This window comes from Myotis lucifugus, unplaced genomic scaffold (genome assembly GCF_000147115.1).
Source record: "Myotis lucifugus unplaced genomic scaffold, Myoluc2.0 scaffold_27, whole genome shotgun sequence".
Lineage (NCBI taxonomy): Eukaryota > Metazoa > Chordata > Mammalia > Chiroptera > Vespertilionidae > Myotis > Myotis lucifugus.
In genome coordinates this window covers 3,810,064-3,833,856 of record NW_005871075.1, presented here as the reverse complement: position 1 = coordinate 3,833,856, position 23,793 = coordinate 3,810,064, and the positions used below count along the sequence as shown (strand labels likewise).

The 23,793-nt window shown below is 50.5% G+C and overlaps 1 protein-coding gene across 4 annotated transcripts in view; it reads right to left on the bottom strand.

Moving 5' to 3' along the window:
• Positions 1–18,592, bottom strand: part of LOC111825456 (metastasis suppressor protein 1-like) — a 68,730-nt gene extending 50,138 nt beyond the window's left edge. For 2 of the 4 annotated variants that reach the window (XM_023751949.1, XM_023751948.1), the window contains exon 1: positions 17,583–18,471. In XM_023751949.1, the coding sequence (XP_023607717.1) occupies positions 17,583–17,654 (72 nt within the window). In that variant the 5' untranslated portion in view covers positions 17,655–18,471. Of the gene's footprint in view, positions 1–17,582; positions 18,472–18,493 lie in introns of those variants that run through there. The other 2 variants (XM_023751947.1, XM_023751950.1) reach the window with 2 other exon arrangements.
• Between the last annotated feature and the right edge of the window lie 5,201 nt (positions 18,593–23,793).

Below are 23,793 nucleotides of genomic sequence, written 5' to 3'. Positions count from 1 at the left end.
CTCCCCTGGGACCCCTGCATTTCTCTGCAGAGGGGAGCAGGCAGGTTTGCTGAACACAGAACTCAGATCACACTGGGTCGTGCGAGAAAGGAAAAGCTCCCTGTTACAGAAACGGGATGAGAACGCGGGTTTGTTCACAAGCATGGAGGGCTCGCTCAATGACCTGCATGACTGTCCCATGTCCTATGAGGAACGAGAGATGGGCTTCCCTAAAGACAGGCTCTCACTCACAACCCTGCAGCCACGAGGGGCACATGCTGCCCTCCCCACGTACACCACCCCCGATGGCTGTCCTGTCTCCTAACCTCCACGGGGATCCAACAGTCCTGGAAGCTGCTACTCAGCTGTCACCGCCCAGCTCAGATGTCCCCTCTTCCCGGGCGCTCTCAGACGCACCTGCTTCTCCCATGTCACACAGCTGTCCATCTCTGAGCCTGAGTCTCCCCACTGAACTGTGGACTCGAGGACTGAGAAATGAGGAAGGAAATGCATTTCCAGTAAGATGGACAGCAGGGAGGCAGAGAAGACCTGAGCAAGAGGGTCCAGTAAGGTCCAGGGAGGGTCCAGGGAGCGGGAAGGCAGGGAGGCAGGAGGGACCCAAGCGGGCTCTGCCCCAAGGACACTGCAGTGGAGCAGCTGTGCTGGGAGAAGCAGGAGATGGGCGGGTGGACAAGGGGACCGTGAGCAGCCTTCAAGGGCAAGGCCCAGAGCTTCCACCAGTTGGACGGCAGAGGAAGACTAGGCGGGGCCTTCATTCAGATGGCAAGTGACAAAACTCCCCAAGCCAGCCAGGTGACCAGAGGGCCTGGCTCAGGGGTCCCACACCTGAGAGCAACCTGGTGCCCTGGGCAGTGGGGAGGAGAATGAAGTCATTGTCTCACTGCTGAGGAGAAAGGCCTAACTTTCAACTCCCCACGAGTTTGGTGGCCACCTAAATAAACATGTGAGTTGGCTTCCCCCTCCCCACCCTCAAGGTTGAGCTGTGGCACAGCCCTGCGTCTTTCTCCTGTCCTTCCTGGAGGCTGGGCAGGCCCCTGGCCTTCTGCAGGGCGCAGGACTCAGCCGGTGGCCATTCTGGCTTGGGTTCTGTTTTGCTTTGTTTTGTATCAAACAGAAGCCCAGGATGGCCTCCCACGCACGGAGCAGAAGAATAAACTGTGTAAGGCATTGGCAGGGCTGGTTAGCATGGGCCATAAATAATGCACGAGCTGCCTCTCCCAGCCCAGCCCCAGCCCGCGGTGACAGCGCGACTTCAGAGGACAGCTGAGGGAATCAGACACCACCAGGAGCGTGGTGGAGAGGGGGCGGTTTCAGAGGTGTCCAAGAGTTGGAGGAGACTCCCAGGAAGAAGAAGGACTGGGCTTAGCCAAGAATAAAATAAGGACCAGCGGGCACAGGCTATACACAGGCACAGGCTATAGAGAATCGGGCTCCAGCTCACAGACCTCTGTCCCGTCCACAGGTTCCGCACAAAGGCTGGCTCCCCAGTAGTTATGGCTGATGAGAATCCAAGGCATGGGTATGCCACTGGACAGGTAACCTCTCAAGCTCCTCTTTCCACCTTGACAAGCGTCCCTGTCGCCATCATCATCATTTTCTAAACAGCTGCTAGGTGTCGGGTACTTGTATCAACATTTCTCACACCTGGGGATCTTGCAAAAACGCAGGCTCTCATTCCTGGGGTTGAGGTGGGGCCCGGATGTTGCGTGTTTAATTGGAGTGATGCCGTGGTCCCCAGACCACACTCTGAGAAGCACAGCTGGATAGACACTCTTATTACAGGCTGACTACCCCACGAGGCAAGGACTACTATTATTTCACAGCCAAGGAAACTGAGGACCAGCGAGGTCTAATCTGAAATTTGATCCCAGATCTGACCAACTTTGTGGGCCAAGTGCTACCCTGATTCTGGGAAATGCAAGCAGCCAGATGAACAACCCCAGCCTCCGGGTGCAGCCTCAGGGCCACAGAAAACCAGTCAGCAGGCAGGCGGGGTCCTGCTTCCTACTGGGGTCCTGTAGGAGCCTAGACAGAGTAGAATGTGTGTGTGTGCGGGGTGGGGGGTCCTTAAACACACAACCCCCAGTTACAGTGGCAATGCCCTGAGGGAGCTATAATGTCACCCTAGAAATGGTAGGACCCTCAACCAAGTGAAAAAGAAGACAAAAACAAAGAAAAGTCCTTTGCAGAAAAAGGTCTTATAGGAACGCACTAGAAATGCTCACAGTTGCTGTCCTCAGTGCTGTGATCATGGGTAATTTTATCACATCTTCAGGTTTTCTGCGGACACTGGAACCAACCTGCTGCTACCAGGAGAAGGGGCAGTGTGTCTGAGCATCTCCATGGGCTGCTGCAGCCCCCAGGTCCCTCTGTGGATCTGCGGGAACCTCATGGGTTGAGCGCAGCCCACAGCATCCCTCCCCTCCTTCTTCTGGGCACACCCCTTGGTGAGCTCAGACTTTGGGGAGATGAAGAGCTCAGCTTCAAGAGGAAGCTTCTGACCTAAACAGCAGCGCCTCTGGACCCCTCGCCGCTTGAAGCGCAAGGCAGGAGCATCGGCTCCAGAGTGGGTGTGCAGGATGCAGGGCGGCCCAGGCATGCCTGTCACAGCTTTGTCCCCAAAGCCACCCTTCCCCACCCCATCCTGCGAGAGGAAGGACTCCCGAGATCCTCGGATGAAAGGCACTGTGTAAGCCCATCCATCAGAGAAACCATCCCTGATTGGAGCTTGCCTAATCCACTAATTATCCTTGTCCATCAAGTGGATGACAGCCCTGGAGATAATCAATGGTTGCTTCCTGCACGCCCCCCCTCGCCCACTTGCCCAAGCTCACCAGCAATAATACGCCTATGAAAGAGAAGACTGACCACAAAAGGTGCTCCCCCCACCCATCCACCCTTCCAACTGCCCCATTTGTAACTCTAACACCCTAATTAAGTCAAGGACATCCTTCCTCCTGTGTTAGGAGGTTCCAGGCCCAGAATCCCCATGGGTAGGTCTTCTCTTGCAATAAGAAAATAAAATAAAAAAGAAGAACAAATATGTCAACCGCATGTTCAAAGTAGTTCAAATGTATTTCATGGTCATCATTAAGCACGCCGTCTCACTTTACATAGACCCGAGGGGGCCAACGGCGTTCACTGCAACCCTGGGAGGGCAGGCAGCAGAGCGGGCATTCAGCGCATCCCTTTTTCCCTGGAGAGCTAAGGCACGGAGAGCTTCAATAACTTTAACTTCCCAAAGGTCAGGGAAGGGTTTGCCCTCACACCTAATTTACAATGAACTGCTCCCTAAGTTTGCTCAGTTCTTCTGAACACACAACTGTCCCACGGATTCCCCTAAAACTTACTGCTCCTCCGCAGCTAGAAACCTGGGGACTCGAAATCTAAGCACCTCGCACCGGGCTGGCTGCTCTTCCCCAAGTGCCGTAAGGGACGTTTGTGTCCAGCCCGGCCTCCTCGTGATAGAAAATACCTACCTACCCCCTCTAACCTTTGTCCCACTACACAGAGTCCAACGCTGCTGCTGCAGTTGTTTATTCCTGTTTATACGTGTCTACAAGAGATAATGAACCTAAGCAAAATACTTGGTGACGTGCATTCCCCATAAAAATGTCAAGTGCTGTTATTATCGCTCCGTGTTCGCACGCCTGCACTCACCCACTTCTCCCTGGAAGTGCCCTCTCTGGCTGGCCCCCACCCAACTCCACAACTGCTTCTGCCTTATAGGAATCAGTTCTTTTAAAATATATATATGATTGATTTCAGAGAGGAAGAGCCAGGGAGAGGGAAAGAGAAACATCAATGATGAGAGACAATCATTGACTGGCTGCCTCCTGCATGCCCCCCACTGGGGACCGAGCCTGCAACCCAGGCATGTGCCCTGACTGAATCAAACCGACTTCCTGGTTCATAGGTCAATGCTCAACCACTGAGCCACGCCAGCTGGACAGTTCTTCCTGGGGGTGATCTCTCCAGCCCCCTGAGTATCTGGCACAAGCAAAGCACCAGGACCCGAAAGGAACCCTGCCTGTACTTGGGGTTTTGTTCTCCCCGGTGAGCACCTCTGTGTTCCTCCTCTACTCACTTTGAAATTGTAAGCTCTCCCGAGGCAGCGGTGGGGTGATCGACTTGTCAAATCCACCCTGGGGAGCAATGGCCATACCACCCTGTGCGCGCATCTGTGTGCTCTGCCACCTCCCACCAAACAGAGCCTCCTCCACACCCCAAACCCCACCCGGCTGCTGGGCATGACGCCCAGGTGAGCATCACCAAAAAGGGCCATGGCTGTGTGTGTCACTTCTCAGTCGCTGCCCTGCTCTGGGTGTCCTCCCACTGATGTCCTTCTTGCCTGGAGAGAAGGGCCTAATGGGCAGTCATGTCCCAGAGTCTTCAAGGACCCGTGGCGTCTAGGGCTTAAACGCCTGGCTCTAGAGTCTGACTGCCCAACCTCAGATCTACCCCCTGGGTGACCAGTTACCTAGTCAGCCGTGCCACCCTGTCTTCATGTATCTGTAAATGGTGCCATGGCAGTCCCCACCTTCAAAGGATGGTAACGAGAGTAAGCGAAATAACCAAGTGCTTACAAGGGTGACTAGCACTCAACAAATGCATGTATCTGTAAATGGTGCCCATGGCAGTCCCCACTCAAAGGATGTAACGAGAGTAAGCGAAATACCAAGTGCTTACGAGGGTGACTAGCACTCAACAAATGCTGGCGATACCTGTTTTAATGAGTCAACAAATAATGCCAGCCACCTTGACTAGGACATTTAATGAGCACCTACTATGCTCAGGCGACCGGCGGGGTGAAGGCCATACAGAGATAAGGGAACGCTAACATGGAAGCCACCAATCCCCAAGCCTTCAGAGGGCACCAAGACCCGAATTTAAAGTAACGAAAGGTGTGGTTGGGGCAAGCTTCAGGGAGGGGGAGTGATGCCTCCCCCAGGTCTCAAAAGATAAAAGAATTTTCCTGGCAAACAGGAAGAAAGAAGGAAGGGAGGAAGCATTCCTGCAAAAGAAACACAATTAGCAAAGAAAAGGAAGTAGAGATGGTGACGCAAGTCACTTAGACCGGAGTCACTTTTTCACCTGAAACACACTCCAGGCAGGTGTGATGTGGGGGCTGGTGGGGGCAGTGAGGGATCCCTCCTACTCACTTCATGAGCTGCAGAGGAAGTTCTTGGCGGCTCAGGGTGGCCCAAGAGCCACCCCCCCTCTACTACCTTCTCATGGTATAACCCCAGCACGACCTACCAGATACCAGGGAACATCTGCTAGACCTACAGATAGCTGAGCCCCACCCCAGATCTACACGGTCAAAATCTTCGGGGATGGGCCCAGGATCTGCATTTTACACAGTCCCCAGGGGACATTCACGCTCTGCTCACTAACATCACAAACAGCAAGAATGAGAATCCTCATACTAAATAAGATGCATGTCCTTCTGAGGCCTTGGAAGCTGTAGCCCCAGCGATTTCCGTCCTAATGCTCCTTGCGATGTAATCCCTGGTGACGAGCACTCACACGTGGGAATGTGAACTGATACTCTTTCTGAAAGGCATTTGGCAGTGGGTTCCGAACGCCTTGAAACGTCCATACCTGACGACAGCAATTAATTGAGGCCACTGAGTATAGAAGCGACACAGTCATCACCGTTTCTGGTGTCATTCCCAGCGGCCCGGGGTAGGTCCTGGGAGTGTGGAGGAAGCCCTGTTCGGTGAAATGTGGCAGAGCACACCAACTGTGCCCGGTGCTGTCAGGCCATTGCTCTCCAGGGTAGAGCTGACAAGTTGATGTCACCGCCCCGACTTAGGAGAGTTGACAATGAAAAATAAATGGAGGTGCTCATTTAGGAGAGCAAAATCCTAACGGTGTGTAGCGACAAGGATACACTCATTGCAGTGCTGCTTACAGTTCATCAAAACCTGGACACAGCCTCAACCCAAACCAGCATGGAACTGGCTCCCACCTCAGGGCCTTTGCACATGCTCTGCCCCAGCCTGGCGCATTCTTCCTCTGATATCTACATTCTTCATAAGCTATGCTCACAGGGCACCTCCTCTGTGAGGCCTTCCCTGACCACCCTATTTAACAACAACGACACTGCCCCTGCTTTATTTTGCCCCATTGCATGTAATCTTCCTGACCTATGAGAAGTGACTGATTTACTCAGTGTGTCTGTCCCCTCTCCACTAGAATGTAAGTTCCAGGAGGGCAGGGCTTTCTGTCCATTTTATTTATTGCTGTATCCCCAGCACTTAACAGAAAACCTGACACACAGTGGGTCCTCAAGTACATGTTGACTAAATAAATGAACTACAGACCTACCAAACAATGCAAGGCCACGCAGCCACTAGAACTGTCGCGGCTTATGATGACACGTATAGAAAGGCAGTATAGCGAGAAGCTAAGTGAAAAAAGAAATTTTGGGCACAGCAGAGGCCGCACCAGCCTTCCTCTAAAATGTGTGCACATAACCCACTTTGCGACCCAGTGGCTAAGGGTGACTTTGATTTTTCACTGAACTGAAGTTTCTCCGTTTGTCTTCCATTAACTTTATAGATCTTGCATAATCTTTGAGAAGAACTCCCTCATGAAATGCTCTCAAAACATTTGCTAATTTATTTTTAGGAAAAAGCTTCCTCCTGGGTGACTTAATTAGAGTGTCCCTAATTAAGGCCAGGCCGACATCAAAGAGGACAGGTTCCAGGGGACCCCTGCCCAGGTCTACTTCTGGTTGCAAGATGGCCTCAGTCCCGCCAGGCGGGGCCCCGCCTCCGAGTGCTCAGATGCCAAAGGCTTGGCCATCAGCTAGCTACTCCTGGCTCTGCTCCCCGCTACTTGCTTCCTATTGGGGTGCCTCATCCAATTATTCAGGCACAGATCACATCCTGCTGGAGAGCTGGCTTTGAAGGTCCAGTAAACAATCACTTCAAAACAAAGAGCGACCATTAAACCAAACTCAAAGACTTCCTTAATGGCCGCTGCTCAGCTGCAGGAGCCAGGCTCAAGCAAGCCAGGCCTCTCATGTGCAACTGAGTGAGGTCTGTCTCCCTGGGAACTAATCTCAAGGCAGGCCAGCCTCCTACTGCAAATACCCCCCTTCCTGTTTAGCACTCAGCCATGTGTGTGCACAGCCGGTTACTGGGGTGACCCTGATGGGAGGGGGTTTCTCCTGCAAAACAAACATGTGTCATGTGGTTGTCACCTTGGACAGCCAAGCCCTTAGGTCTCACACTCCGCCTACCCCCCACATACTTCCCTCCGCTGACAACTTAGAGACACTGGCCAGGTGAGTCAATTGCCCAACAATGTCATGTCATTGGCTGGATCAAACTCTTCAAGCAGAGTGAGGCCCCTGGAGCTTCTTGAAGCAGCTCAGAGAAGAGCCTAGATTTGTATGCTTTATCTGGTTCATCCTGACTCCTAAAGGGGTGTGTGTGTGTGTGTGTGTGTGTGTGTGAAAAGATCAATGAGATACACCCATTCCAGAATCTGAAAATGAAATCCTAAAATACGATGCTGTAAGAGACAGTGCAGCCTCGTGGATAAGAGCACAGGCTGGAGTTGGACCACCTAGGTTCAAATCCCAGCTGCGCCTCTTACTAGTTTGATAAAGTGGGCAAATGGCTTAACCTCTCTGCACCTCAGTTTCCTCATCTGTGAAATGGTAACCAAGCAGTAACTACCTCACTGGGTTCTTATTTGTAAAGCACCAGAATATGCCTGATTGTGCCAATCAAATGCTTTTGGAATATGGGAGATGAAACTCAGCTTGGGCGTCACCTGTACCAGAAGCCTCCCCCGACTCTGTCCCCCGATTCAAATGAGAATCAGAGCCCCTCCCCAGGACTCCACGCTGACATCTGTCGTGGTGCTGATCACGCTGATTGCGAATTCCTTGTGTGTTCCTCTCCTAGACTAAACAATGTTAGGGTAAGGACGGCGTGTCTTGTCCAGAGTTGTACCTCCACCACCCAGCGGTGCCTGGCACACAGCAGGCACGTCATCAATTTGTTGAATTGTTCCCTCAAATGATTTATTTGCTTAAGAAACATTTCACTCCTGTCTCCACCGCATTATAAAGGGGAGACACAGGTTTCTTGTATTTGCTGAAACACCTGAGTGTGGCATTCAGCAGGGTACCCCGCTGGAAATTACCAGGGTAGCTCAGACACACAGAGCGGTTTATTTAGCAATTACTCCGTGCTAAGCCCTTTACACAGACTTTCTCATTTACTTCCCAACAACTTTAAGAGGGAAGTTATTATCCCCACATTTCTCAGATAGGAAAACCAAGGCTCAGGGAGGCGGAGTAACTTGCCCAAAGTCATAGAAGTGGCAGAGCCAGACGTCAAAGGCCAAAGGCAACCACTAAAGGTGGAATGCCATAAAAACACGGTGGAATCACTGCAGAATGCAATGCGAGAAGTCCCTGCGGGTATCTTATCTGACTTGGTGGGAAGAGGAGGAACCAGAAATTATGCAACTTTCTGGTGAGGCCTTGAAAGATGGGAAAGATTTCATTAGGCAACAGGGCAGAGAGGGTCCTCCAAGCTCTACTGGGGCAAACGGGATGTGGTCAAGGAAGCCAGGGACCCCGGGCTGGAGAGCACTGGGCACGGAGCAGGCCACTCAGCTGGGCTGAGCCCCAGGGCTCCCTGAATGCCAGGCTAAGGCAGGGGCCACAGTAGGCGGGCCGGCAGTCGGGAAGAACCCAAATGTGGCCAACTCTGGGGAAGGACAGAAGCCTCAGCAGGAAGCTGCTGCTACAGGGCAGGCTAGCGGCACACAAGGCCACTGTTCCTAGTGGTCACTCCAGAAAACGAAGATGCAAATAACAGAGACAGAAAAAGCTGGTCTTTACAAGCAACTCCTCCCTCTCTCTCTCTCCTTACCCTGGTGTAAACATCTCTTTTAAAAAATTTTTTTTAAACATTAAATGCTCTGGGGACCTCAGCCTCCCCTCCCTTCCCTTTATATACTGACACTGGGATTGCAAATATAGAGATGCAAATAGGAGGCCTGGCTGAGCCAGATGAGGTTATAATGAACTGGGGAGTAATTTACTTAGCAAGAAAAAAAAAGCAACTTCCCCATTTCCTGCAACTTCATTGCGAGCTCTAAATACAGCTGGGGGAGGGGTGGGGTAGTGTTTGCTCTAAGAAGTGGTGGAGATAATTACTACACTGATTTTGAGAAGTCAGAATTCTTCATTCCTCATTCTACAAGACAGAATAATACAGGCGACAAACATTTGGGTGCCTGCACGCCAGGCACCATATGAACCCTTTCACAAGCATTATCCCATTTCAGAATCTTGCAACATCCTTAGAAGGTGGGTACGGACCCATTTTGCAGAACGGGAAAATGAGACTCAGTAACTTGCCCACGGGATTTAAAACCAGATCTCTTTGACTCCACGGCCAGCAGTAGTTCTAGAATTTCTACAGGAGGGGTTGAGGGACGGTAATGTAGCCAGAAGGAAGTACAAAGCAAGCACAATATTTTTACTTAGATGGTGTTATAGGTCCGCACTGTCCAATATGATGACCACTAGCCACATATGGCTATTTAAATTTAAACAAATTGCAAGTGAATAAAATCTAAAAATCAGTTCATTGGTCGTACTTCAAGTGCTCAACAGTCACATGTTGCTAGAGGCTACCATATCTGACAATTTCCATTACTGCAAAAAATTGTATTGGACAGGACTATTACATATCAACTAATAACAGCCAAGTATTCTAAAGATGCTTTTTCTGTTATTTTTCTATTTCAACTTATTTAGTGTTATTTCACAGTAAATTTATTATTTTAATTTGTGATAAAATACACATACCCTGAACCACCAGAAAGAAGGACAAGTGGGACCTAGAGCAAATGAACCCCGAAACATCGCCGGGAGCAGTAAGGACAAATTGAACGTGGCACACCCTGAGAAGGCAGGGAGGGCCCTTTGGAAAAGACGATCGTGCTGGGAAAACCGAAGGCAGCAGCAAAAGAGGAAGACCAAGGAGGGGCTGGACTGACTCCATGACAGAAGCCCTCGGCAGAGTCTGCAGGAGCTGAGCAGGCTGGGAGGCTAGGGCATCACTCATGCAGAGGGTCGCCAGGAGACGGAGCGGACTCAGTGCGTAATACATTCACATATAAAATGCCCCATCCTGCATTGTTAAGCGTACAGTGTTAAACACATTCACACTGTTGTACAACCATCTAAAGATGCTTTTACTCAGATTTAGGTAAGGTGGAGAAAACCCTTTGAAGGTGATGAAATTGTGTACAGCTCAATGTTCCTCAAGCCTGGCTACACATTAGAATGACCCGGGGGTGTTTTTTATAACCCTAGTTCCCAGGATGCACCCCAGGAATAGGGTCCAGGTTTCAGTGTCTTATGGCTCCCAGAATCCAATGCACCTGTCCCTGTAACCCCGCCCTTTCTACCGAAAGGGGCACACCTGCCCAGAACCAGCTCCCCCAGCCAGACCCACTCCTCCAGCCCCTGAAGACTCCTGTCGTGTGGGAGGCGGCAGGAAAGAGAGTCCCAGACCAAACCTGCCGCCCGCCTCCAGGAGGCCACTGATACTGCACACGCGAATACTTCTACTGCTGGCCAAATTCTTTGAGGGAAAGAAAGCAAATAAAAAGACACATCACTCAAAAGGCACTCAATTGATTTTTTTTCACCCACTTAAACTAGACAGGAAAAGAAAAACCACTTAGAACTATGACCAAGGCCGTATGTGCCAAGAGGCGGCACAGGAAGGAGTTTTTTGGTGATCCCATCAACTTACTTCTCCAAACACAACTCAACCCAAACCGGAGGGCTACGGGGCATAATTAAACACAGAAAGCTCCTTTACAAGGGAGTTCCAGGGCTGGACGCGAAATGAGTTCAAGGTAAGGCGTTCTCTTTGAGGAGCCATTTGAACTTTGGGTGAACTTACTCAATTCATATAATTAGGAGGAGCTGTCGGGCCTGCACAGTCATCCTGCCTCAGGGACCGACGTATGAATCCGGCATGGAGGCGCTCTGGGGACAAGGACTGGGGACAAGGACAGGAGCCAAGGGCGACCGCTAAAGCCTGGCCCAAAGAACTCTTTCCCCTCCGCACACCCAGGGAAATAAGAGGAAAGGAGAATGCCAGGCTATCTGTGAGAAAAGACTGGTACTCGGGAGAAGGCAGGAAGCCACACTATGTTGATGTGTCATAAATTAAACAATTTCCACAAAAGTGGCAGCCAGATGGGAGCCGCCCACCCCAACAACCATCCTCACAGCAGCTCAGCTCAAGCTCACACCTCCAGGCTGAGTCTGCGCCAGAGGCCCAGAGATCAGATCCCGTCTTCCCTGGGCCTCTTGTGGGACTGGGGCATGTGAAATGCCATCTTCTAGAAATAAATCCAGCCCCCCGCTCTCTACCATAGGTATGTTCTAAAGCAGCAGTCACCAACCGGAGGTCCGCGGATCACTGGTGGTCCGTGAGGTCTGAAAGGTTGGCAACCGCTGTGAATCTAAAGACCTCCCACCCTACGATCAAATAGGTCAAGGTCCAAATAGCAGTCCACCTCACCATGGCCTTAGACAAGGTACTGACTCTCCAAGCCTCAGTTTTCTCATCTGTAAAGTGGGGTTGATGTGAGAATGACATGAATCCATGCATGCCAAGCACTTAGCACAATGCCTGGTTCATAGTAGGTTCTCACCAAGTTCCTTTCTGCCCTGTTCACCACATGCAGTGAATACTGAGCACCTACTTGCTCTGTACGGGTGGCACGCCAGGGCATCTTCAATCGGGAAGCAGCAGAGATGACACAGCCCTTGCCAAGCCTCCCCTAGGCTAAGAGGTGGGAAACATTGATAATGGGTGGGCTGCTCTGGAATCTACACTGGGTGGGTTTGGGTGTTGCTTTTGGGGGTCTTTGTGTATGTGTGGCACATACTCGGATGAAACCTTCTGCAGAGTCCAGCTAATTCCAGGGAGAACCTTGGCAATCAAATACAATGGGTTTCCTCAATGCTCCGCCAATTAATTTACTCCATTTGTCTCTCTGCTTTGCTACTTAATAAGGCCATATCAGCAGTGCAATCTGCAAATCTGAGTTAAACTGCTTAAGGCATCAGCTCCCTTTAAGGAGCCCCAAATGCCTCTTGTCTGATGTCCTGGGCAGCTGACTCTGTCCTCTGGCTTTTGTTTGGTTTGGGGAGAGGTATGTCTTTGTTTCTGCGGAGGTGTGGGTTTTAGGGGAAAGTATCCTGAAGGCAGTTCCGAGAAAGAATGGTGAACTTGAAATGAGCTCATTTTTCCATAACCGGTTTTGAACATCTAAAGGTCCCGCTACAGAAGGAATCATGCCAACGCTCACCCATCTCTGGGAAGATGGAAAAAGCCTCGATGAAAATTATAGGTAAAGCGTCTAATAGATCAATAGTTTCAACATTTCCACCCTCCGAGCATTTTAACAACCTCAGAGGAGCTATCCAAATGACAGGTATCATTTTAGCTTTCTCCTTTTCCCTACCCCCAAGTGCAAAATGACAAGTTCAGAAGCCCAGAGGCCAGCCGCCGAGGAGACATAACATGCATGGGACAGACTTATACTGAAACTGTCCAGTGCTCACGTGAAATTCAAATGTACCTGGGAATTCTGTATCTTTACCTGCTGAAATCATAGCATGGAACTTGGCGCCTGCAACCCTGCTGATGCTTAGTAGATATTATAGAATTAGGGATACATGTTACTCACATAAGAACTGAGTGATAGCTGAACCCGGCGAAATTCAAGCTCAGCTTACCTTCCACGCAAACCGTGACCCAAGACTGGCCTTCTCTCTGCATCTGAGGCATTACTAACTGTGGAATCTCAGAACATCCAGCAACTCGTTCTGAACCATTTGGTTAAATGTGATGTACCGGGATTTTCCCACAAAAACGCTCCAGCCAAGATTAAAAAAAAAAAAAAAGATTTCTTTTCAAAACTGGACTAAGATTTACACACACACACACACAAAAAAAAAAATCTATGTAGAACAGACCCTAAATCTCTGAACAGGCACCCGTTCCGGGCAGTTCCCTGCTGCCAATTTTATGACATCTTTACTTCAACTTCTCCCAGAGGCCCAAGCTGAGGAAGCTGTAAAACCCTGGGCAAACACAGCCATTTGCTAAGAGAAAAGCCAGCGTGGGGCCCATCTGGGCTTTGCTTGTCCTGCGTTTGTGTGTCACCATTTACAGAGTGGCCCGCCTCCCTCGGAGCACCTGGCCACTGGCAGGGGCCTTGGCTGGGTTGTCAATATCTTCCTCACAGACACTTTCTGTCAAGAGTCAGGGGACCTCCTGCAGGGACTGACTGACGCCCTGCCCCAGGCTGGACTCCACATTCTCCCTGAATGGCCGCCATACTGTATTGGACATTAGCTACTAAAGACCCACAGGACAAGCAGCTCTCCAAGGGCGGGCCTGTGGATCGGTGGCTCCTGGAGGCCCAGCGAAAGGCCTTCCACAGAGCAGGCCCCCCGATAAACACTGAGGAAGTAAACCTCTCTGCTGACTGGAACCCTAAAGCCAACGCAGGAGGAGAAACAACCACCACTCTGAAATCACGATCCAGGGCTGGGCCCACTACCCACATTCTTGATCTTATGATAAGTGAGGGAAAATATCGTGACGTGCCTTTGAACCACAAAAGATTTCCATGGAACTCAAGAAGTCCCTTTAGCAGATCCAATTTTAGGCCGAACTCCGGAGAGGGGATACTGGTAGCAAACAGAGGTGGGGGCGGCGGAGGGGGACTGAACAAGGCCCCTATTCTGCCCGGCACAGGTGCTGGTAACAGGACACCCTGTCTAAGCGAGACCTGGGTGGGGAATGCAAGGTGTGGTTGGGTGTTTTTTTCACTCCCAGTCGCATTACATAAGGCCAAACACACTCTCCGACCTGGGACAAAGTTCTCCCTGCATCAGGCCCGATTCAGCTCCTGACACGCTGATTCTTAAGCAACAAGGCGGAGAAAAATATTTGATGTTAGCATCCAACTGTTTTTGAGCTAAGTTAATTATTAAAAGAAGAAAGAGAGCCACAGGGTGAGCTGCCCTCAAGTTTGGCCAGAGTCTCCTGGTCCTACGAGCTCCCCAAACATCACGAATTCTATGCAGGTTCAATTACTTACATTTAAAAAAAAAATAACCCATGAAAAAATACAAATATCAAATCGGTATGGTGCACACCTGAAAGTAATATAGTGTGCTGTGTCAATTATACCTCAATTTAAAAAAAATATGATGTTTGCAACAGTTATCCTTGGATAGAAACTCGGAAAAGATTCCAGGACCTCCTTAATGCAGTCAACATGATCTAACCATCAGAAGCCAGTCAACTGACTTTCCACACACAGTCACTTCCAAGCTGCTGTTCCCCGAGACAAGCAGGCGATGCGCCCGTGCCTCCAGCCACATGAGTCTCTTGCTTCCCCTTTTCCTCTGGGATCAGCTCACAGCAGACGACTTGATTTATGTGGATGGGCGGAAAGGCAGCCAGTAAGCGATTTTGCACACCACCATTCATTACTGACCACCACCACAGTAGGGTGGGAGAAAGGGAAAAAACACAAGGTTTCCTCTCGACAAGGAATCAATAAGTTATTTAACAGCTGCATCCCAATGGGAGCCAAGTGAGGGTTTCTTCGGCGCCCCTCCCCCTGAAAAGGATGCCACGCACGCCCTGACAGCCGAGGACTTAACCAGATGAAGGATCATTAGACGGAAGCAAAAAGAAGCCTCCCTAGCTTTTCCATGTCTTGGGCTCTCTGGCTTTGGAAGATAGATGGTGCGAGGCCTTGACATTACTCCATTTGTGTTGTTGTGTTGTTTTTTTCCTCCAAAGAGGAAATCGACTCCCTTCCTGTGCTGCTGTTGTTCATTTTGAAGAATCAAATGCTACTAAAAAAGCCATTTTTCATATCTTTCCTCACCCCCGTCCAACGTCACTTCTTAGAAAATGACCTAAAAATTTTCTCAAGGTGGCATTCCAAACGGGTGTCCAACATTTACACCTGACCTTCAAAGTGCACAGAAAGGGGACGAGAGGCATTAAAACCCATCGTGGGAGTTCAAAGAGGAAAAGAAACAGATAAGCAGGGCATTAGAGAGCCAGCTGATTTCAGCATTAAAAACTGACTTTTACTGCTGGCAGCTGCATGCATATGCATACTCTACACTGCTTAGCCTATCTGCCCAAATTTTAAAAGTCCCTTCTAAAATGTCAGTCAACTAATTCATGAAGAAATCTTTTAAGAAGAAAACCCCATGAAAATATTCAGCAACTATCTTATGAATAAACAAGCTTGGAAATCAGACACCCCCCTCTCTTTTTCCTTCTCTATGCCCCAAAAGTCTGAAATTCTGCAGACCCCAAGGCATGTTGTAGTTGTTGCTTTTAAAATCTGCTTTCAAAACAAAACCAACAGAAACCTTTAAAACAAATACCTTCCCACAGGATGTTGAACAAATGCTACTACATTCCAAGGGAAAGAACTCAGGAACCACAGACTATAGATCCTGCACCCAAGGGGCATTAAACAAGTCTTTATTTTTAACTGGAATCTTGTGGAGGAAAAAACATGCCAACGTAGCACCCACAAACCCCCAGAGCCACAGTGCTGCAGGGCGGCCATGGGGTGGCAGGTGGAAGCAGAAGGGCCCACTCTGTGGAGGGTTACCTACAGAAGGGCTTCGGGCTCAAACCGGTAAATGGGAAGAACCAAGGCTAGATTCTGGATTAAAGAACAAAGAGAGAGGGAACACTAGATGTTTACACTCTGGAACTGCAGTGGGCAGACCTATTAGGTCACTGGGTTCTTGTTACTACTACTGGGTCCTGGAAACATCCTTTTCTCTCCCTAAAAAAAACACAAACAGCTTTACCAACCCATCCCAGATTCTTCCCCTAGTGATCAGAATAGGCGTGTGCCTCAAACCAAATCCTGTTTGATTATAAGGCCTGCACAATTAAGTTAACCAGAAATACTCCAGGAGTCCAAGGCGGCACCAATCTTTGTCTCCAAAGAGCACATCAATGGTGAACTGGGGGCAAAGGAATGCGAGGGGCCGTCTTTGAACAGGGAATAATCTAATTCCAAGTGGCTGGATTAGAGACATTCCCGGGCAAACAGGATACCTTTGAAGATAATGCTGCACGGATGTCAATTTCTGACAAAAGGCACCGGCTCTGTAGAAGGATTTCAAATAGACAAGAGCAGGACAGAGGCACCTTGGAGAAGTTCACCCTGGGCAAGGTGGCAGTTGGTTCTAAAAGGGGGAAGTAGCCCGTGACAGCTGAACATTCCTCCCCAAAGTCCATCTCCAAGGCCAAACCCTGTCCAAACCTTACACTTCATCAGACAAAAGCTCCTCCCCGAGCCCAGGCAGCGGCTGAAGGGGGGCTGTCCACACCCACTCGCTGCACAGCTTCCAAACCTGCCCACTCCTTTTGGAAGCTGAGCTTTTAATTAAACACCACCTCCCCGGATCTGTTGAGGCAAATTGAGGCTGGGCTAGAGCCAAAGAGAAGCTCCCTAAATACACATGGGGAAAAAGATCCCCCCACCGCCCCCAATTCCCACCTCCAGCCAGCTCAAAAGGCTGATTATATTTCCCTTGGATGAGTAACGGAGGGCCCTCTGGTCTATCTCTATGCACAGAAAATCCACGTCCAAGGATCAGGTTATCCCCAGTCCCACCCTTCGCAGGAAAAAGCCAGGGTGTTGTTCTCCACCCCCAACACACGCGTGTGCGCGCGCACGCACACTCACGCGCACACAATTTTCACAATCCTTCCAAGAGAAAACCGGGAGTCTGTGTGTGGTGGGTACGTGTGTGGGGGGAGGGGGGAGCTACAGTTGTTTGTGGGGCCCCAATCTCGCTTTCAGGCTGGGAGCCTCAGCCAGGGCCAGGAGGGGCCCCTGCAAGGCTGCTCTGGGAACTTCTGCTCCGCGCCCCGGGGAGGGCCCGAGGGAAGGCATGCACACCCTCACCAGCTTTGAAACGGCATAATTAATGCCTAATTTGTTCGGAACCCTCCAGGTGGACCTGAAAGCCAAGGAGGGAAAGGGAGTCTTCCTTTCCAGGCTCAGGCCGCGAGCTCCTTTCCAAGGCCAGGCAGAGCCCCCAATACCGCGCCAGGCGCCCCCTCCCCGTACCCGGGGGAATCAGGTGTCCGCCCTGCACCCAGCCTCTGCGGGTCGCAGACACTCCGTCCAAGGACAGACAATGGAAAACTTGGAGCCGGGGCCCTGAGCCCCCCAGGAAAATGAGTTGAGGCCGCCCCCTGGGACAATGAGCAGGGAGAGGGGAGGGAGCATCAAACACCCCCGTGGAAGCCGCCCGACCGGTGACCCAGCAGAGCCCGAAACGGCGCCCGGGTTGAGCAGGTGACACCCGGCCGCAGCGCTCCCGCAGGTGGCTCTCGGCCGCCGCGCAGACCAGGACCGGGCGGCTGGCCCGGGGCGGAGGCGAAGCGCCGCGGCCAGGTCAGCGCGCGGCGGCCAGCGCCGCAGCCGCGCCCCCGGCGACCTACCTTCATGTCGCTGATGATGGTCTGGAAGAGGCCTCCGAGCGCGCTGCATTCCTTCTCAATCACAGCCTCCATTTTCCCGGCGCCGGCGGGGACAGGACGCACACGCTGGGCCGCCTGGACTGTGAGCGGGACCGGGCTGGCTCACCCCGGGAGGAATTTCACACTCGCAGCCTCTCCAGCAAAGAGGACCGAGTGCCCGAGGTCGACTGTTCTCTGCCCAAAATAATAACAATAATTTCAAAAGCCAAACCGCTCCGTAGGGTGATTTGCCTACATGCAGCGCTCGGCTCCTGGCCTTAAAAATGCCCGGAGAAGGCTGACAATCAGACCACCACGGGTGCCCACGACGGAAACGGCAAAACCCATCTTGAGGCAGAGAAAAGCGCCCGCTGACCCAGGGCCAGCGCCATTAAAAAATGCAAGGTTTTCCAAATTAATAGATTTGGGGGAAATTACAAAAACAAAATCGCCCAACAGCAGAGCGGGTGAGCTCGCAGCGCCCGGATCTGTTGCTCGCAGCCGCGGCCGCCGCCTCCTTTTCACTCCTGCGCGCCCGGCCCTGCGCTCGCTCTGGCTCGGCTCCCGCGGACGTTCCGAGAGGCGCACGCGCGCTCGTGGCCGTGCGTCCGCCGCGGGGGTGCGGGAGGGCGCGTGCGCGCGCGCGGGGCTGGGAGCGCGTGCCCGGGAGGCGCGTGGGGCGCGGGCAGCGGAGAGGCGCCGGCAGGCGGTGCAGCGAGGATCCGAGCCCGGCGGGAGCCTCCCCCTCCGAGCACGCACAGGGCACCTTCTGCCCTGGCCGCCGGTCGCAGCGCGGAGAGGGCGTGTCAGCACGAGGCGAGGGGAACGCCCACCCCACAATGGCTGCGAGCGCCCGGAACGGAGGGTGCACCCGCCACTCCCCGGGGACTCACGGTGGCCAGCTTAGCGCAGTGTCCAGCAAATAGTGAGCGCTCAGTAGGGCGAGAAAACTGCTGCTTGCTGCTGCTGCTGCTGCTACTGCTGCTACTGCAGGCTTCTCAGAATAGGCGCGGTCTGTGATATCAGGACTGCAATGCCAAGTCACGACTGCAAACAGCCAAATATGTCATTTAAGGAGAGTTCGGGGCGTGTCCTGCAGCGGGATGCGGAGTTCAATAAAGTTGCAGGAGGCTGGGAACGTGGATTGATTTGCCATTGCTAAATAAGTGGCAGTAGAGCATTATTGCTGACTGCCCGTGGCTTGGACAGTTTTTCAGGCCCACAGAGGTCAATGGTGTTGGTATAACTGCAGAGCGCCCTGTTGGGAAGTTTAACCTGGAAAGAGAGCGCATGTGCCCAAGTTGACGGGGGAGCTGGTGTTTCATTTTCGCAGCTCCACCGCCTAACTGCACAGGTCTCATTTAGATCAGGATCAAATAGACAAAGAGGAGGGGGCCCCGAGGAGCGGCTTTTAAAAGACCTTGAAACAAAAGCACCAAACTCTGGGCTGTTCCCTTGACCCTTGAGCTGACCGTTGGCAGCACTAAACACACAAAAGGAAATGACAAAAGAAACCATATGCAACATGTGATAGACTATTTCAGACTCAGTGATAGGAAGAGTTCTGGCTTTGAAAAGCTGCGTGAATCAAAGAGAAGCACAGATCTGCCGATCACAGCTCAGAAGATCATTTTCCCTGGGGCCACTCTGCCCAACTCTTAACCACAACCCTCTTTGTCCACTTCTCTCCCCAAAATCATAGGAAGGAGTGTCGCTTCTGGAATGAGCTGCTCTCATGTGGATGTATAGATTGGCTGACGCATAGGTTGTTCTTAATCATTATCGTTATGATGACTTTACTACTATAAATATTGTAGTGATCAAGATCATTGATTTACAGCCAGATTGCCTGGGTTCAATCTAACGGGATGGCCTTGGGCCATGCTAATGGTGCCTCAGTTTCCTCATCTGTAAATGGGGATAAAGATAGCATCTACTTCACAGGGCTGTCCTGAGTTTCCCCTAGACCCGTGGTCGGCAAACTGCGGCTCGCGAGCCACATGCGGCTCTTTGGCCCCTTGAGTGTGGCTCTTCCTAAGCCTTAGGAGTACCCTAATTAAGTCAATAACAATGTACCTACCTATATAGTTTAAGTTTAAAAAATTTGGCTCTCAAAAGAAATTTCAATCGTTGTACTGTTGATATTTGGCTCTGTTGACTAATGAGTTTGCCGACCACTGCAGCCTAGACTAATATATGTAAAGCATTTAAAGCAGTTACTGGCACATAGTAAATACACACTCAAAAAATTTTATCAACAGAAAGAGATTCACAATAGTCAAGATGTGGAAACAACCTAAATGTTCATGCCGGATGAATGGATAAAGTGTGGTGTATACATACAATGGGCTATTATTAGCCTTAAAAAGGAAGGAAACCCTGCAGTATGCAACAGCATGGATGAACCGCGGGGACATTATGCTAAGCGAAATAAGCCAGTCACAGGACAAGTACTGCATGATTCCACTTATATGAAGTATATAATAAAATAGTCAAACTCAGAGAATGAGAGTGAAGAGTGGTGGTTGCCAGGGGGTGGGGGTGGGTGCTAATCCATGGGCATGAAGTCTCAATTATGAAAGACAAGTTTGAGAGGTCTACTGTACAACACATACTTACACTTAACCATCCTGTATTATATACTCTGAAATGCGTTAAGAGGGTAGGTCTCATGTTGTGTTCTTACCACAATCAAATACATTTTTAAACAGAAGAAGGAAGGGAGGAGGGACGAAGTCAAGGCTCATTGCAGCCCTGGTCCCAGAGGGCACGTGGCAAGCCTATACTGTTGGCGTGCTGTCCCTCTGACTTTGCCAAGGGCCTACTGTGTACATTGTAGGCGTTTTATGTGCATTCTATCTAATCCTCACCACAACCTTAAGGAGGTGGTCATACTAGCCTTCATTTTACTATTGGAAAGTGGCCGGCAGGACTTCAACCTTGGTTTTCTGACTGCCATGCCGGAAGCCTCGCTTCTACCCAGCCTCCAGCCCTCCTGGCATATGGGGCCCTGAGGACACTGTGTTCGGCTTTCCTGCCGCACACCTGAATTCAAATGCCCCGAACACACAACCTTAGCGGTGTTTAAAAAGCACGCCTCTCTCTCTTTTTTTAATCCTCACCAGAGGATATTTTTCCATTGATTTTTTTTATAGTGGAAGAGAGAAGGAAAGACAAAGAGAAATATTGATGTGAGAGAAACACATCGATCGTTGCTTCCTGCACGCGTCCTGACCAGGGCCCGGGCCAGGGAGGAGCCTGCAAATGAGGTGCATGACCAGAATTGAACCCAGGACCCTTCAGTCCACAGGCCGACACTATCCACTGAGCCAAACCGTCTAAGGCAAGCACACCTCTCTTGTCTCCTTTCCCTCAGGTCTCTACTGGCCTCGGGACTGAGAAGCAGGCCCCTGTCTTTCATGAGAAAGTGAAGCAGCCTTGAGGGGAGCCTGAGAAAGATTCACCAGGCAGGAAAGGCTCAGAGATGGGGCAAGACGTGGCATTTTTAATAAGTCTGTGGTCAGGCTGGTGAACAGAGGGATTTTGAGGAAAAAACTGACAAGGTCAGATTCACACGCCTGCTGTTACCTTCTTTCCCCATAGTTGCGCATCCCCCTAACTTTCTCCTTGCTTTGGAACACCCAGCATTCACTGTGCAAACATCAAGACCAATTAATATATAATTCCTCCAAGAAATGTTTGCTTTTTGTTTGTTTTGTTTTTAATAGCTCCTAAAAGGAGGAACCCAAAGGAATGAATCTCTACCAGAATGAATTTCAACCCCAGTGATCCTGGGAAGGAGAGATTGGGAGGCAATGATGCCTTCCCAAAGCAGCCCCCCGCACCCGCCTCTCCCCAGGGAAGATGGTCAGGGTGCCCCCCACCCATCTCCTCGCGCTGTGACCTCCAGCAGGCGGTTTGAGCTCCCAGCTAGCCTCTGTTTCTGCGGGGTTCCCACTGATGGGCTGCTCCCAGGATTGAAATGGATGTCAGATGCAGTCATATAGTAATGCTGTCCTCATGAGTTCCCCTCCTTCCCAGAAGTGATTCTCAACCCAGGCTGAGTGGAGAGCTCTGCCTGGTCCCCAGACTTGGCAGCAATTGGAATCCCCTGTGGGAATTTTAAATCACTCCCACCAGGGCTCCACTCCCAGGGAGACTGATTCAGGTGATCTGACTGTGCCCTGGGCATCGAGACTTTTCAAAGCTTTCCAGATGATTCCACTAGGCAGCAAATTTACAAATCCGACCCATAAACAATTAAAGTGGAATCTCTGGGGACTGGGCACCAGACTTCTTTAATGTATCATATTTTATTCCATCCTCATAGAAGGATATGGAGGGTGTGTGTGTGTGTGTGTGTGTGTGTGTGTGTGTGTGTATTGTCATTATTTGTTTTACAAAAATGGATCACCCACACATACTTTTTTTGGATCTTGCTATTAACACTTCCTGTTAACACTTCTTGCTATCAATGGTTTCTGTAAAAAATCCCTCCAGGTCCATTAATATTATTCTAACACATTCTTTTTCTTCTTTTAATTTTTAAATGTTGATGTAATCATGATGTATAGAAACACTGCAAGAGTAGGGCAGAGGTTTCTCATTCACCCTCCATTAGGTTCCCCAAATGTTAACCCATTATGATATTTGCTTCATGCTCGGGGATGCTTTTAAAACTCCACAGGTGTCTTTAATGTGAGGCCAGGTTGCTATGTGAGGCCCCGGGGTTGCTATGAGACTTCAGATGCTGTTTGTGACTCTCCTGAGCCTAGTGAAAGGCTTTGCATTGGAGGCAGCTGTGTGAGGTGGTTAAGAGGGTAGGTTCTGTCCAGCTGGTGTGGCTCAGTGGTTGAGCCTCAACATATGAACCAGGTGGTTACGGTTCAATTCCCGGTTAAGGCACATGCCCAGGTTGCGGACTCCATCCCCAGTGTGGGGCGTGCAGTGGGCAGCTGATCAATGGTTCTCACTCATCATTGATGTTTCTTTCTATCTCTCCCTCTCCCTTCCTTTCTGAAATCAATAAAAATATATTTTTTAAAAAAGGAGGGTAGGCTTAGGGTCAGGCTACCTTGGTTTGATTTCTGGCTTCTTCACTTTCAAGCCTTCTGTGCCTCAGTTTCTTCATCTGTAAAGTGGCTAATAGAAGTGCTAGCTCCAAAGGCTATGTAAGGTCTGAATGGGATTACTTATGTGAGCACACAGTAGGACTCAATAAAGCGTAGCTATTAATATGCATTGATCATTATCATGGCTCATCTCTGAAAAAAAATTGGTTTAAGCTTGCTCTATAAGTAAAATTCTTTGTGAGCCCAGAGCCACTCCTTCGCTTAGAAAATCTGAGGAGTTGTCAGTATTTAAAGCATCACAAATTGAGAAACAGAATCCCCCTTTGAAAATGAAACTAGCAAGAGTCTAGAAATAACATCTGTCACAGTGACTCACTGTCAGAGGTGTTTGACTTGTGTTTGTGGATGGTGGCCTAGGAAACACCCAGTTGTAGCCTCAGAGTGTGAACGTGTCCTTGGTCAGGAAACGAATGAAAGAAGGTGTTTCCTTATTAACTGGTTGGTAGCGAGGCCAAAGTGATGCTGCAACAGCAGGGTCGCTAGCCTGTGCCTATGGGGGTCGGGCAGCGCACCTGTGTGAGGCAGGCCAGGTGCAAGTTCACAGGAGGTGGGGGAACTGTAGTGACCTGAGAGCAAGTTCTCCAGCTGCTCCCCAGTCCAAGGCCAAGTGGGAATGTTGGCCCTTCATTGCCACAGGTTCCAGTTCTTCCAGAGGGACTGAAACTTTTGAATTGGATGGGAAATTTCCCCCCCAACCACAATATGTTTTAATTTCTAAATTTTTACAAACTCCCCTGCAAGCTGCAAGCAGCCTGTGGTCGTGGGAGTCTGGTATGGGGTCTGGCTCAGGGGGAAGATGTGAGAGGGAGAAAGAAGCTGGAAGAATGCATGCTTCTCTGGGCCCCAGCTGACGGATCTAGGTCACCAGGAAAGTGTGTCTGCTCCGTAGTGGGTGAGGGACAGTTCAGGTCAGTTCCTGAGATGTTTCTTGAGCACCTACTCTGTGCCAAGCCACTCTTGTTCTCCAGGACCGTCGGATTTCCCCTTCCTGTTTGTATTCTCCCCAGCTGTCTGCTGACCCCAACGGAGCTTCTGAGCTACCTTGGTATTGAGAGTGGCCT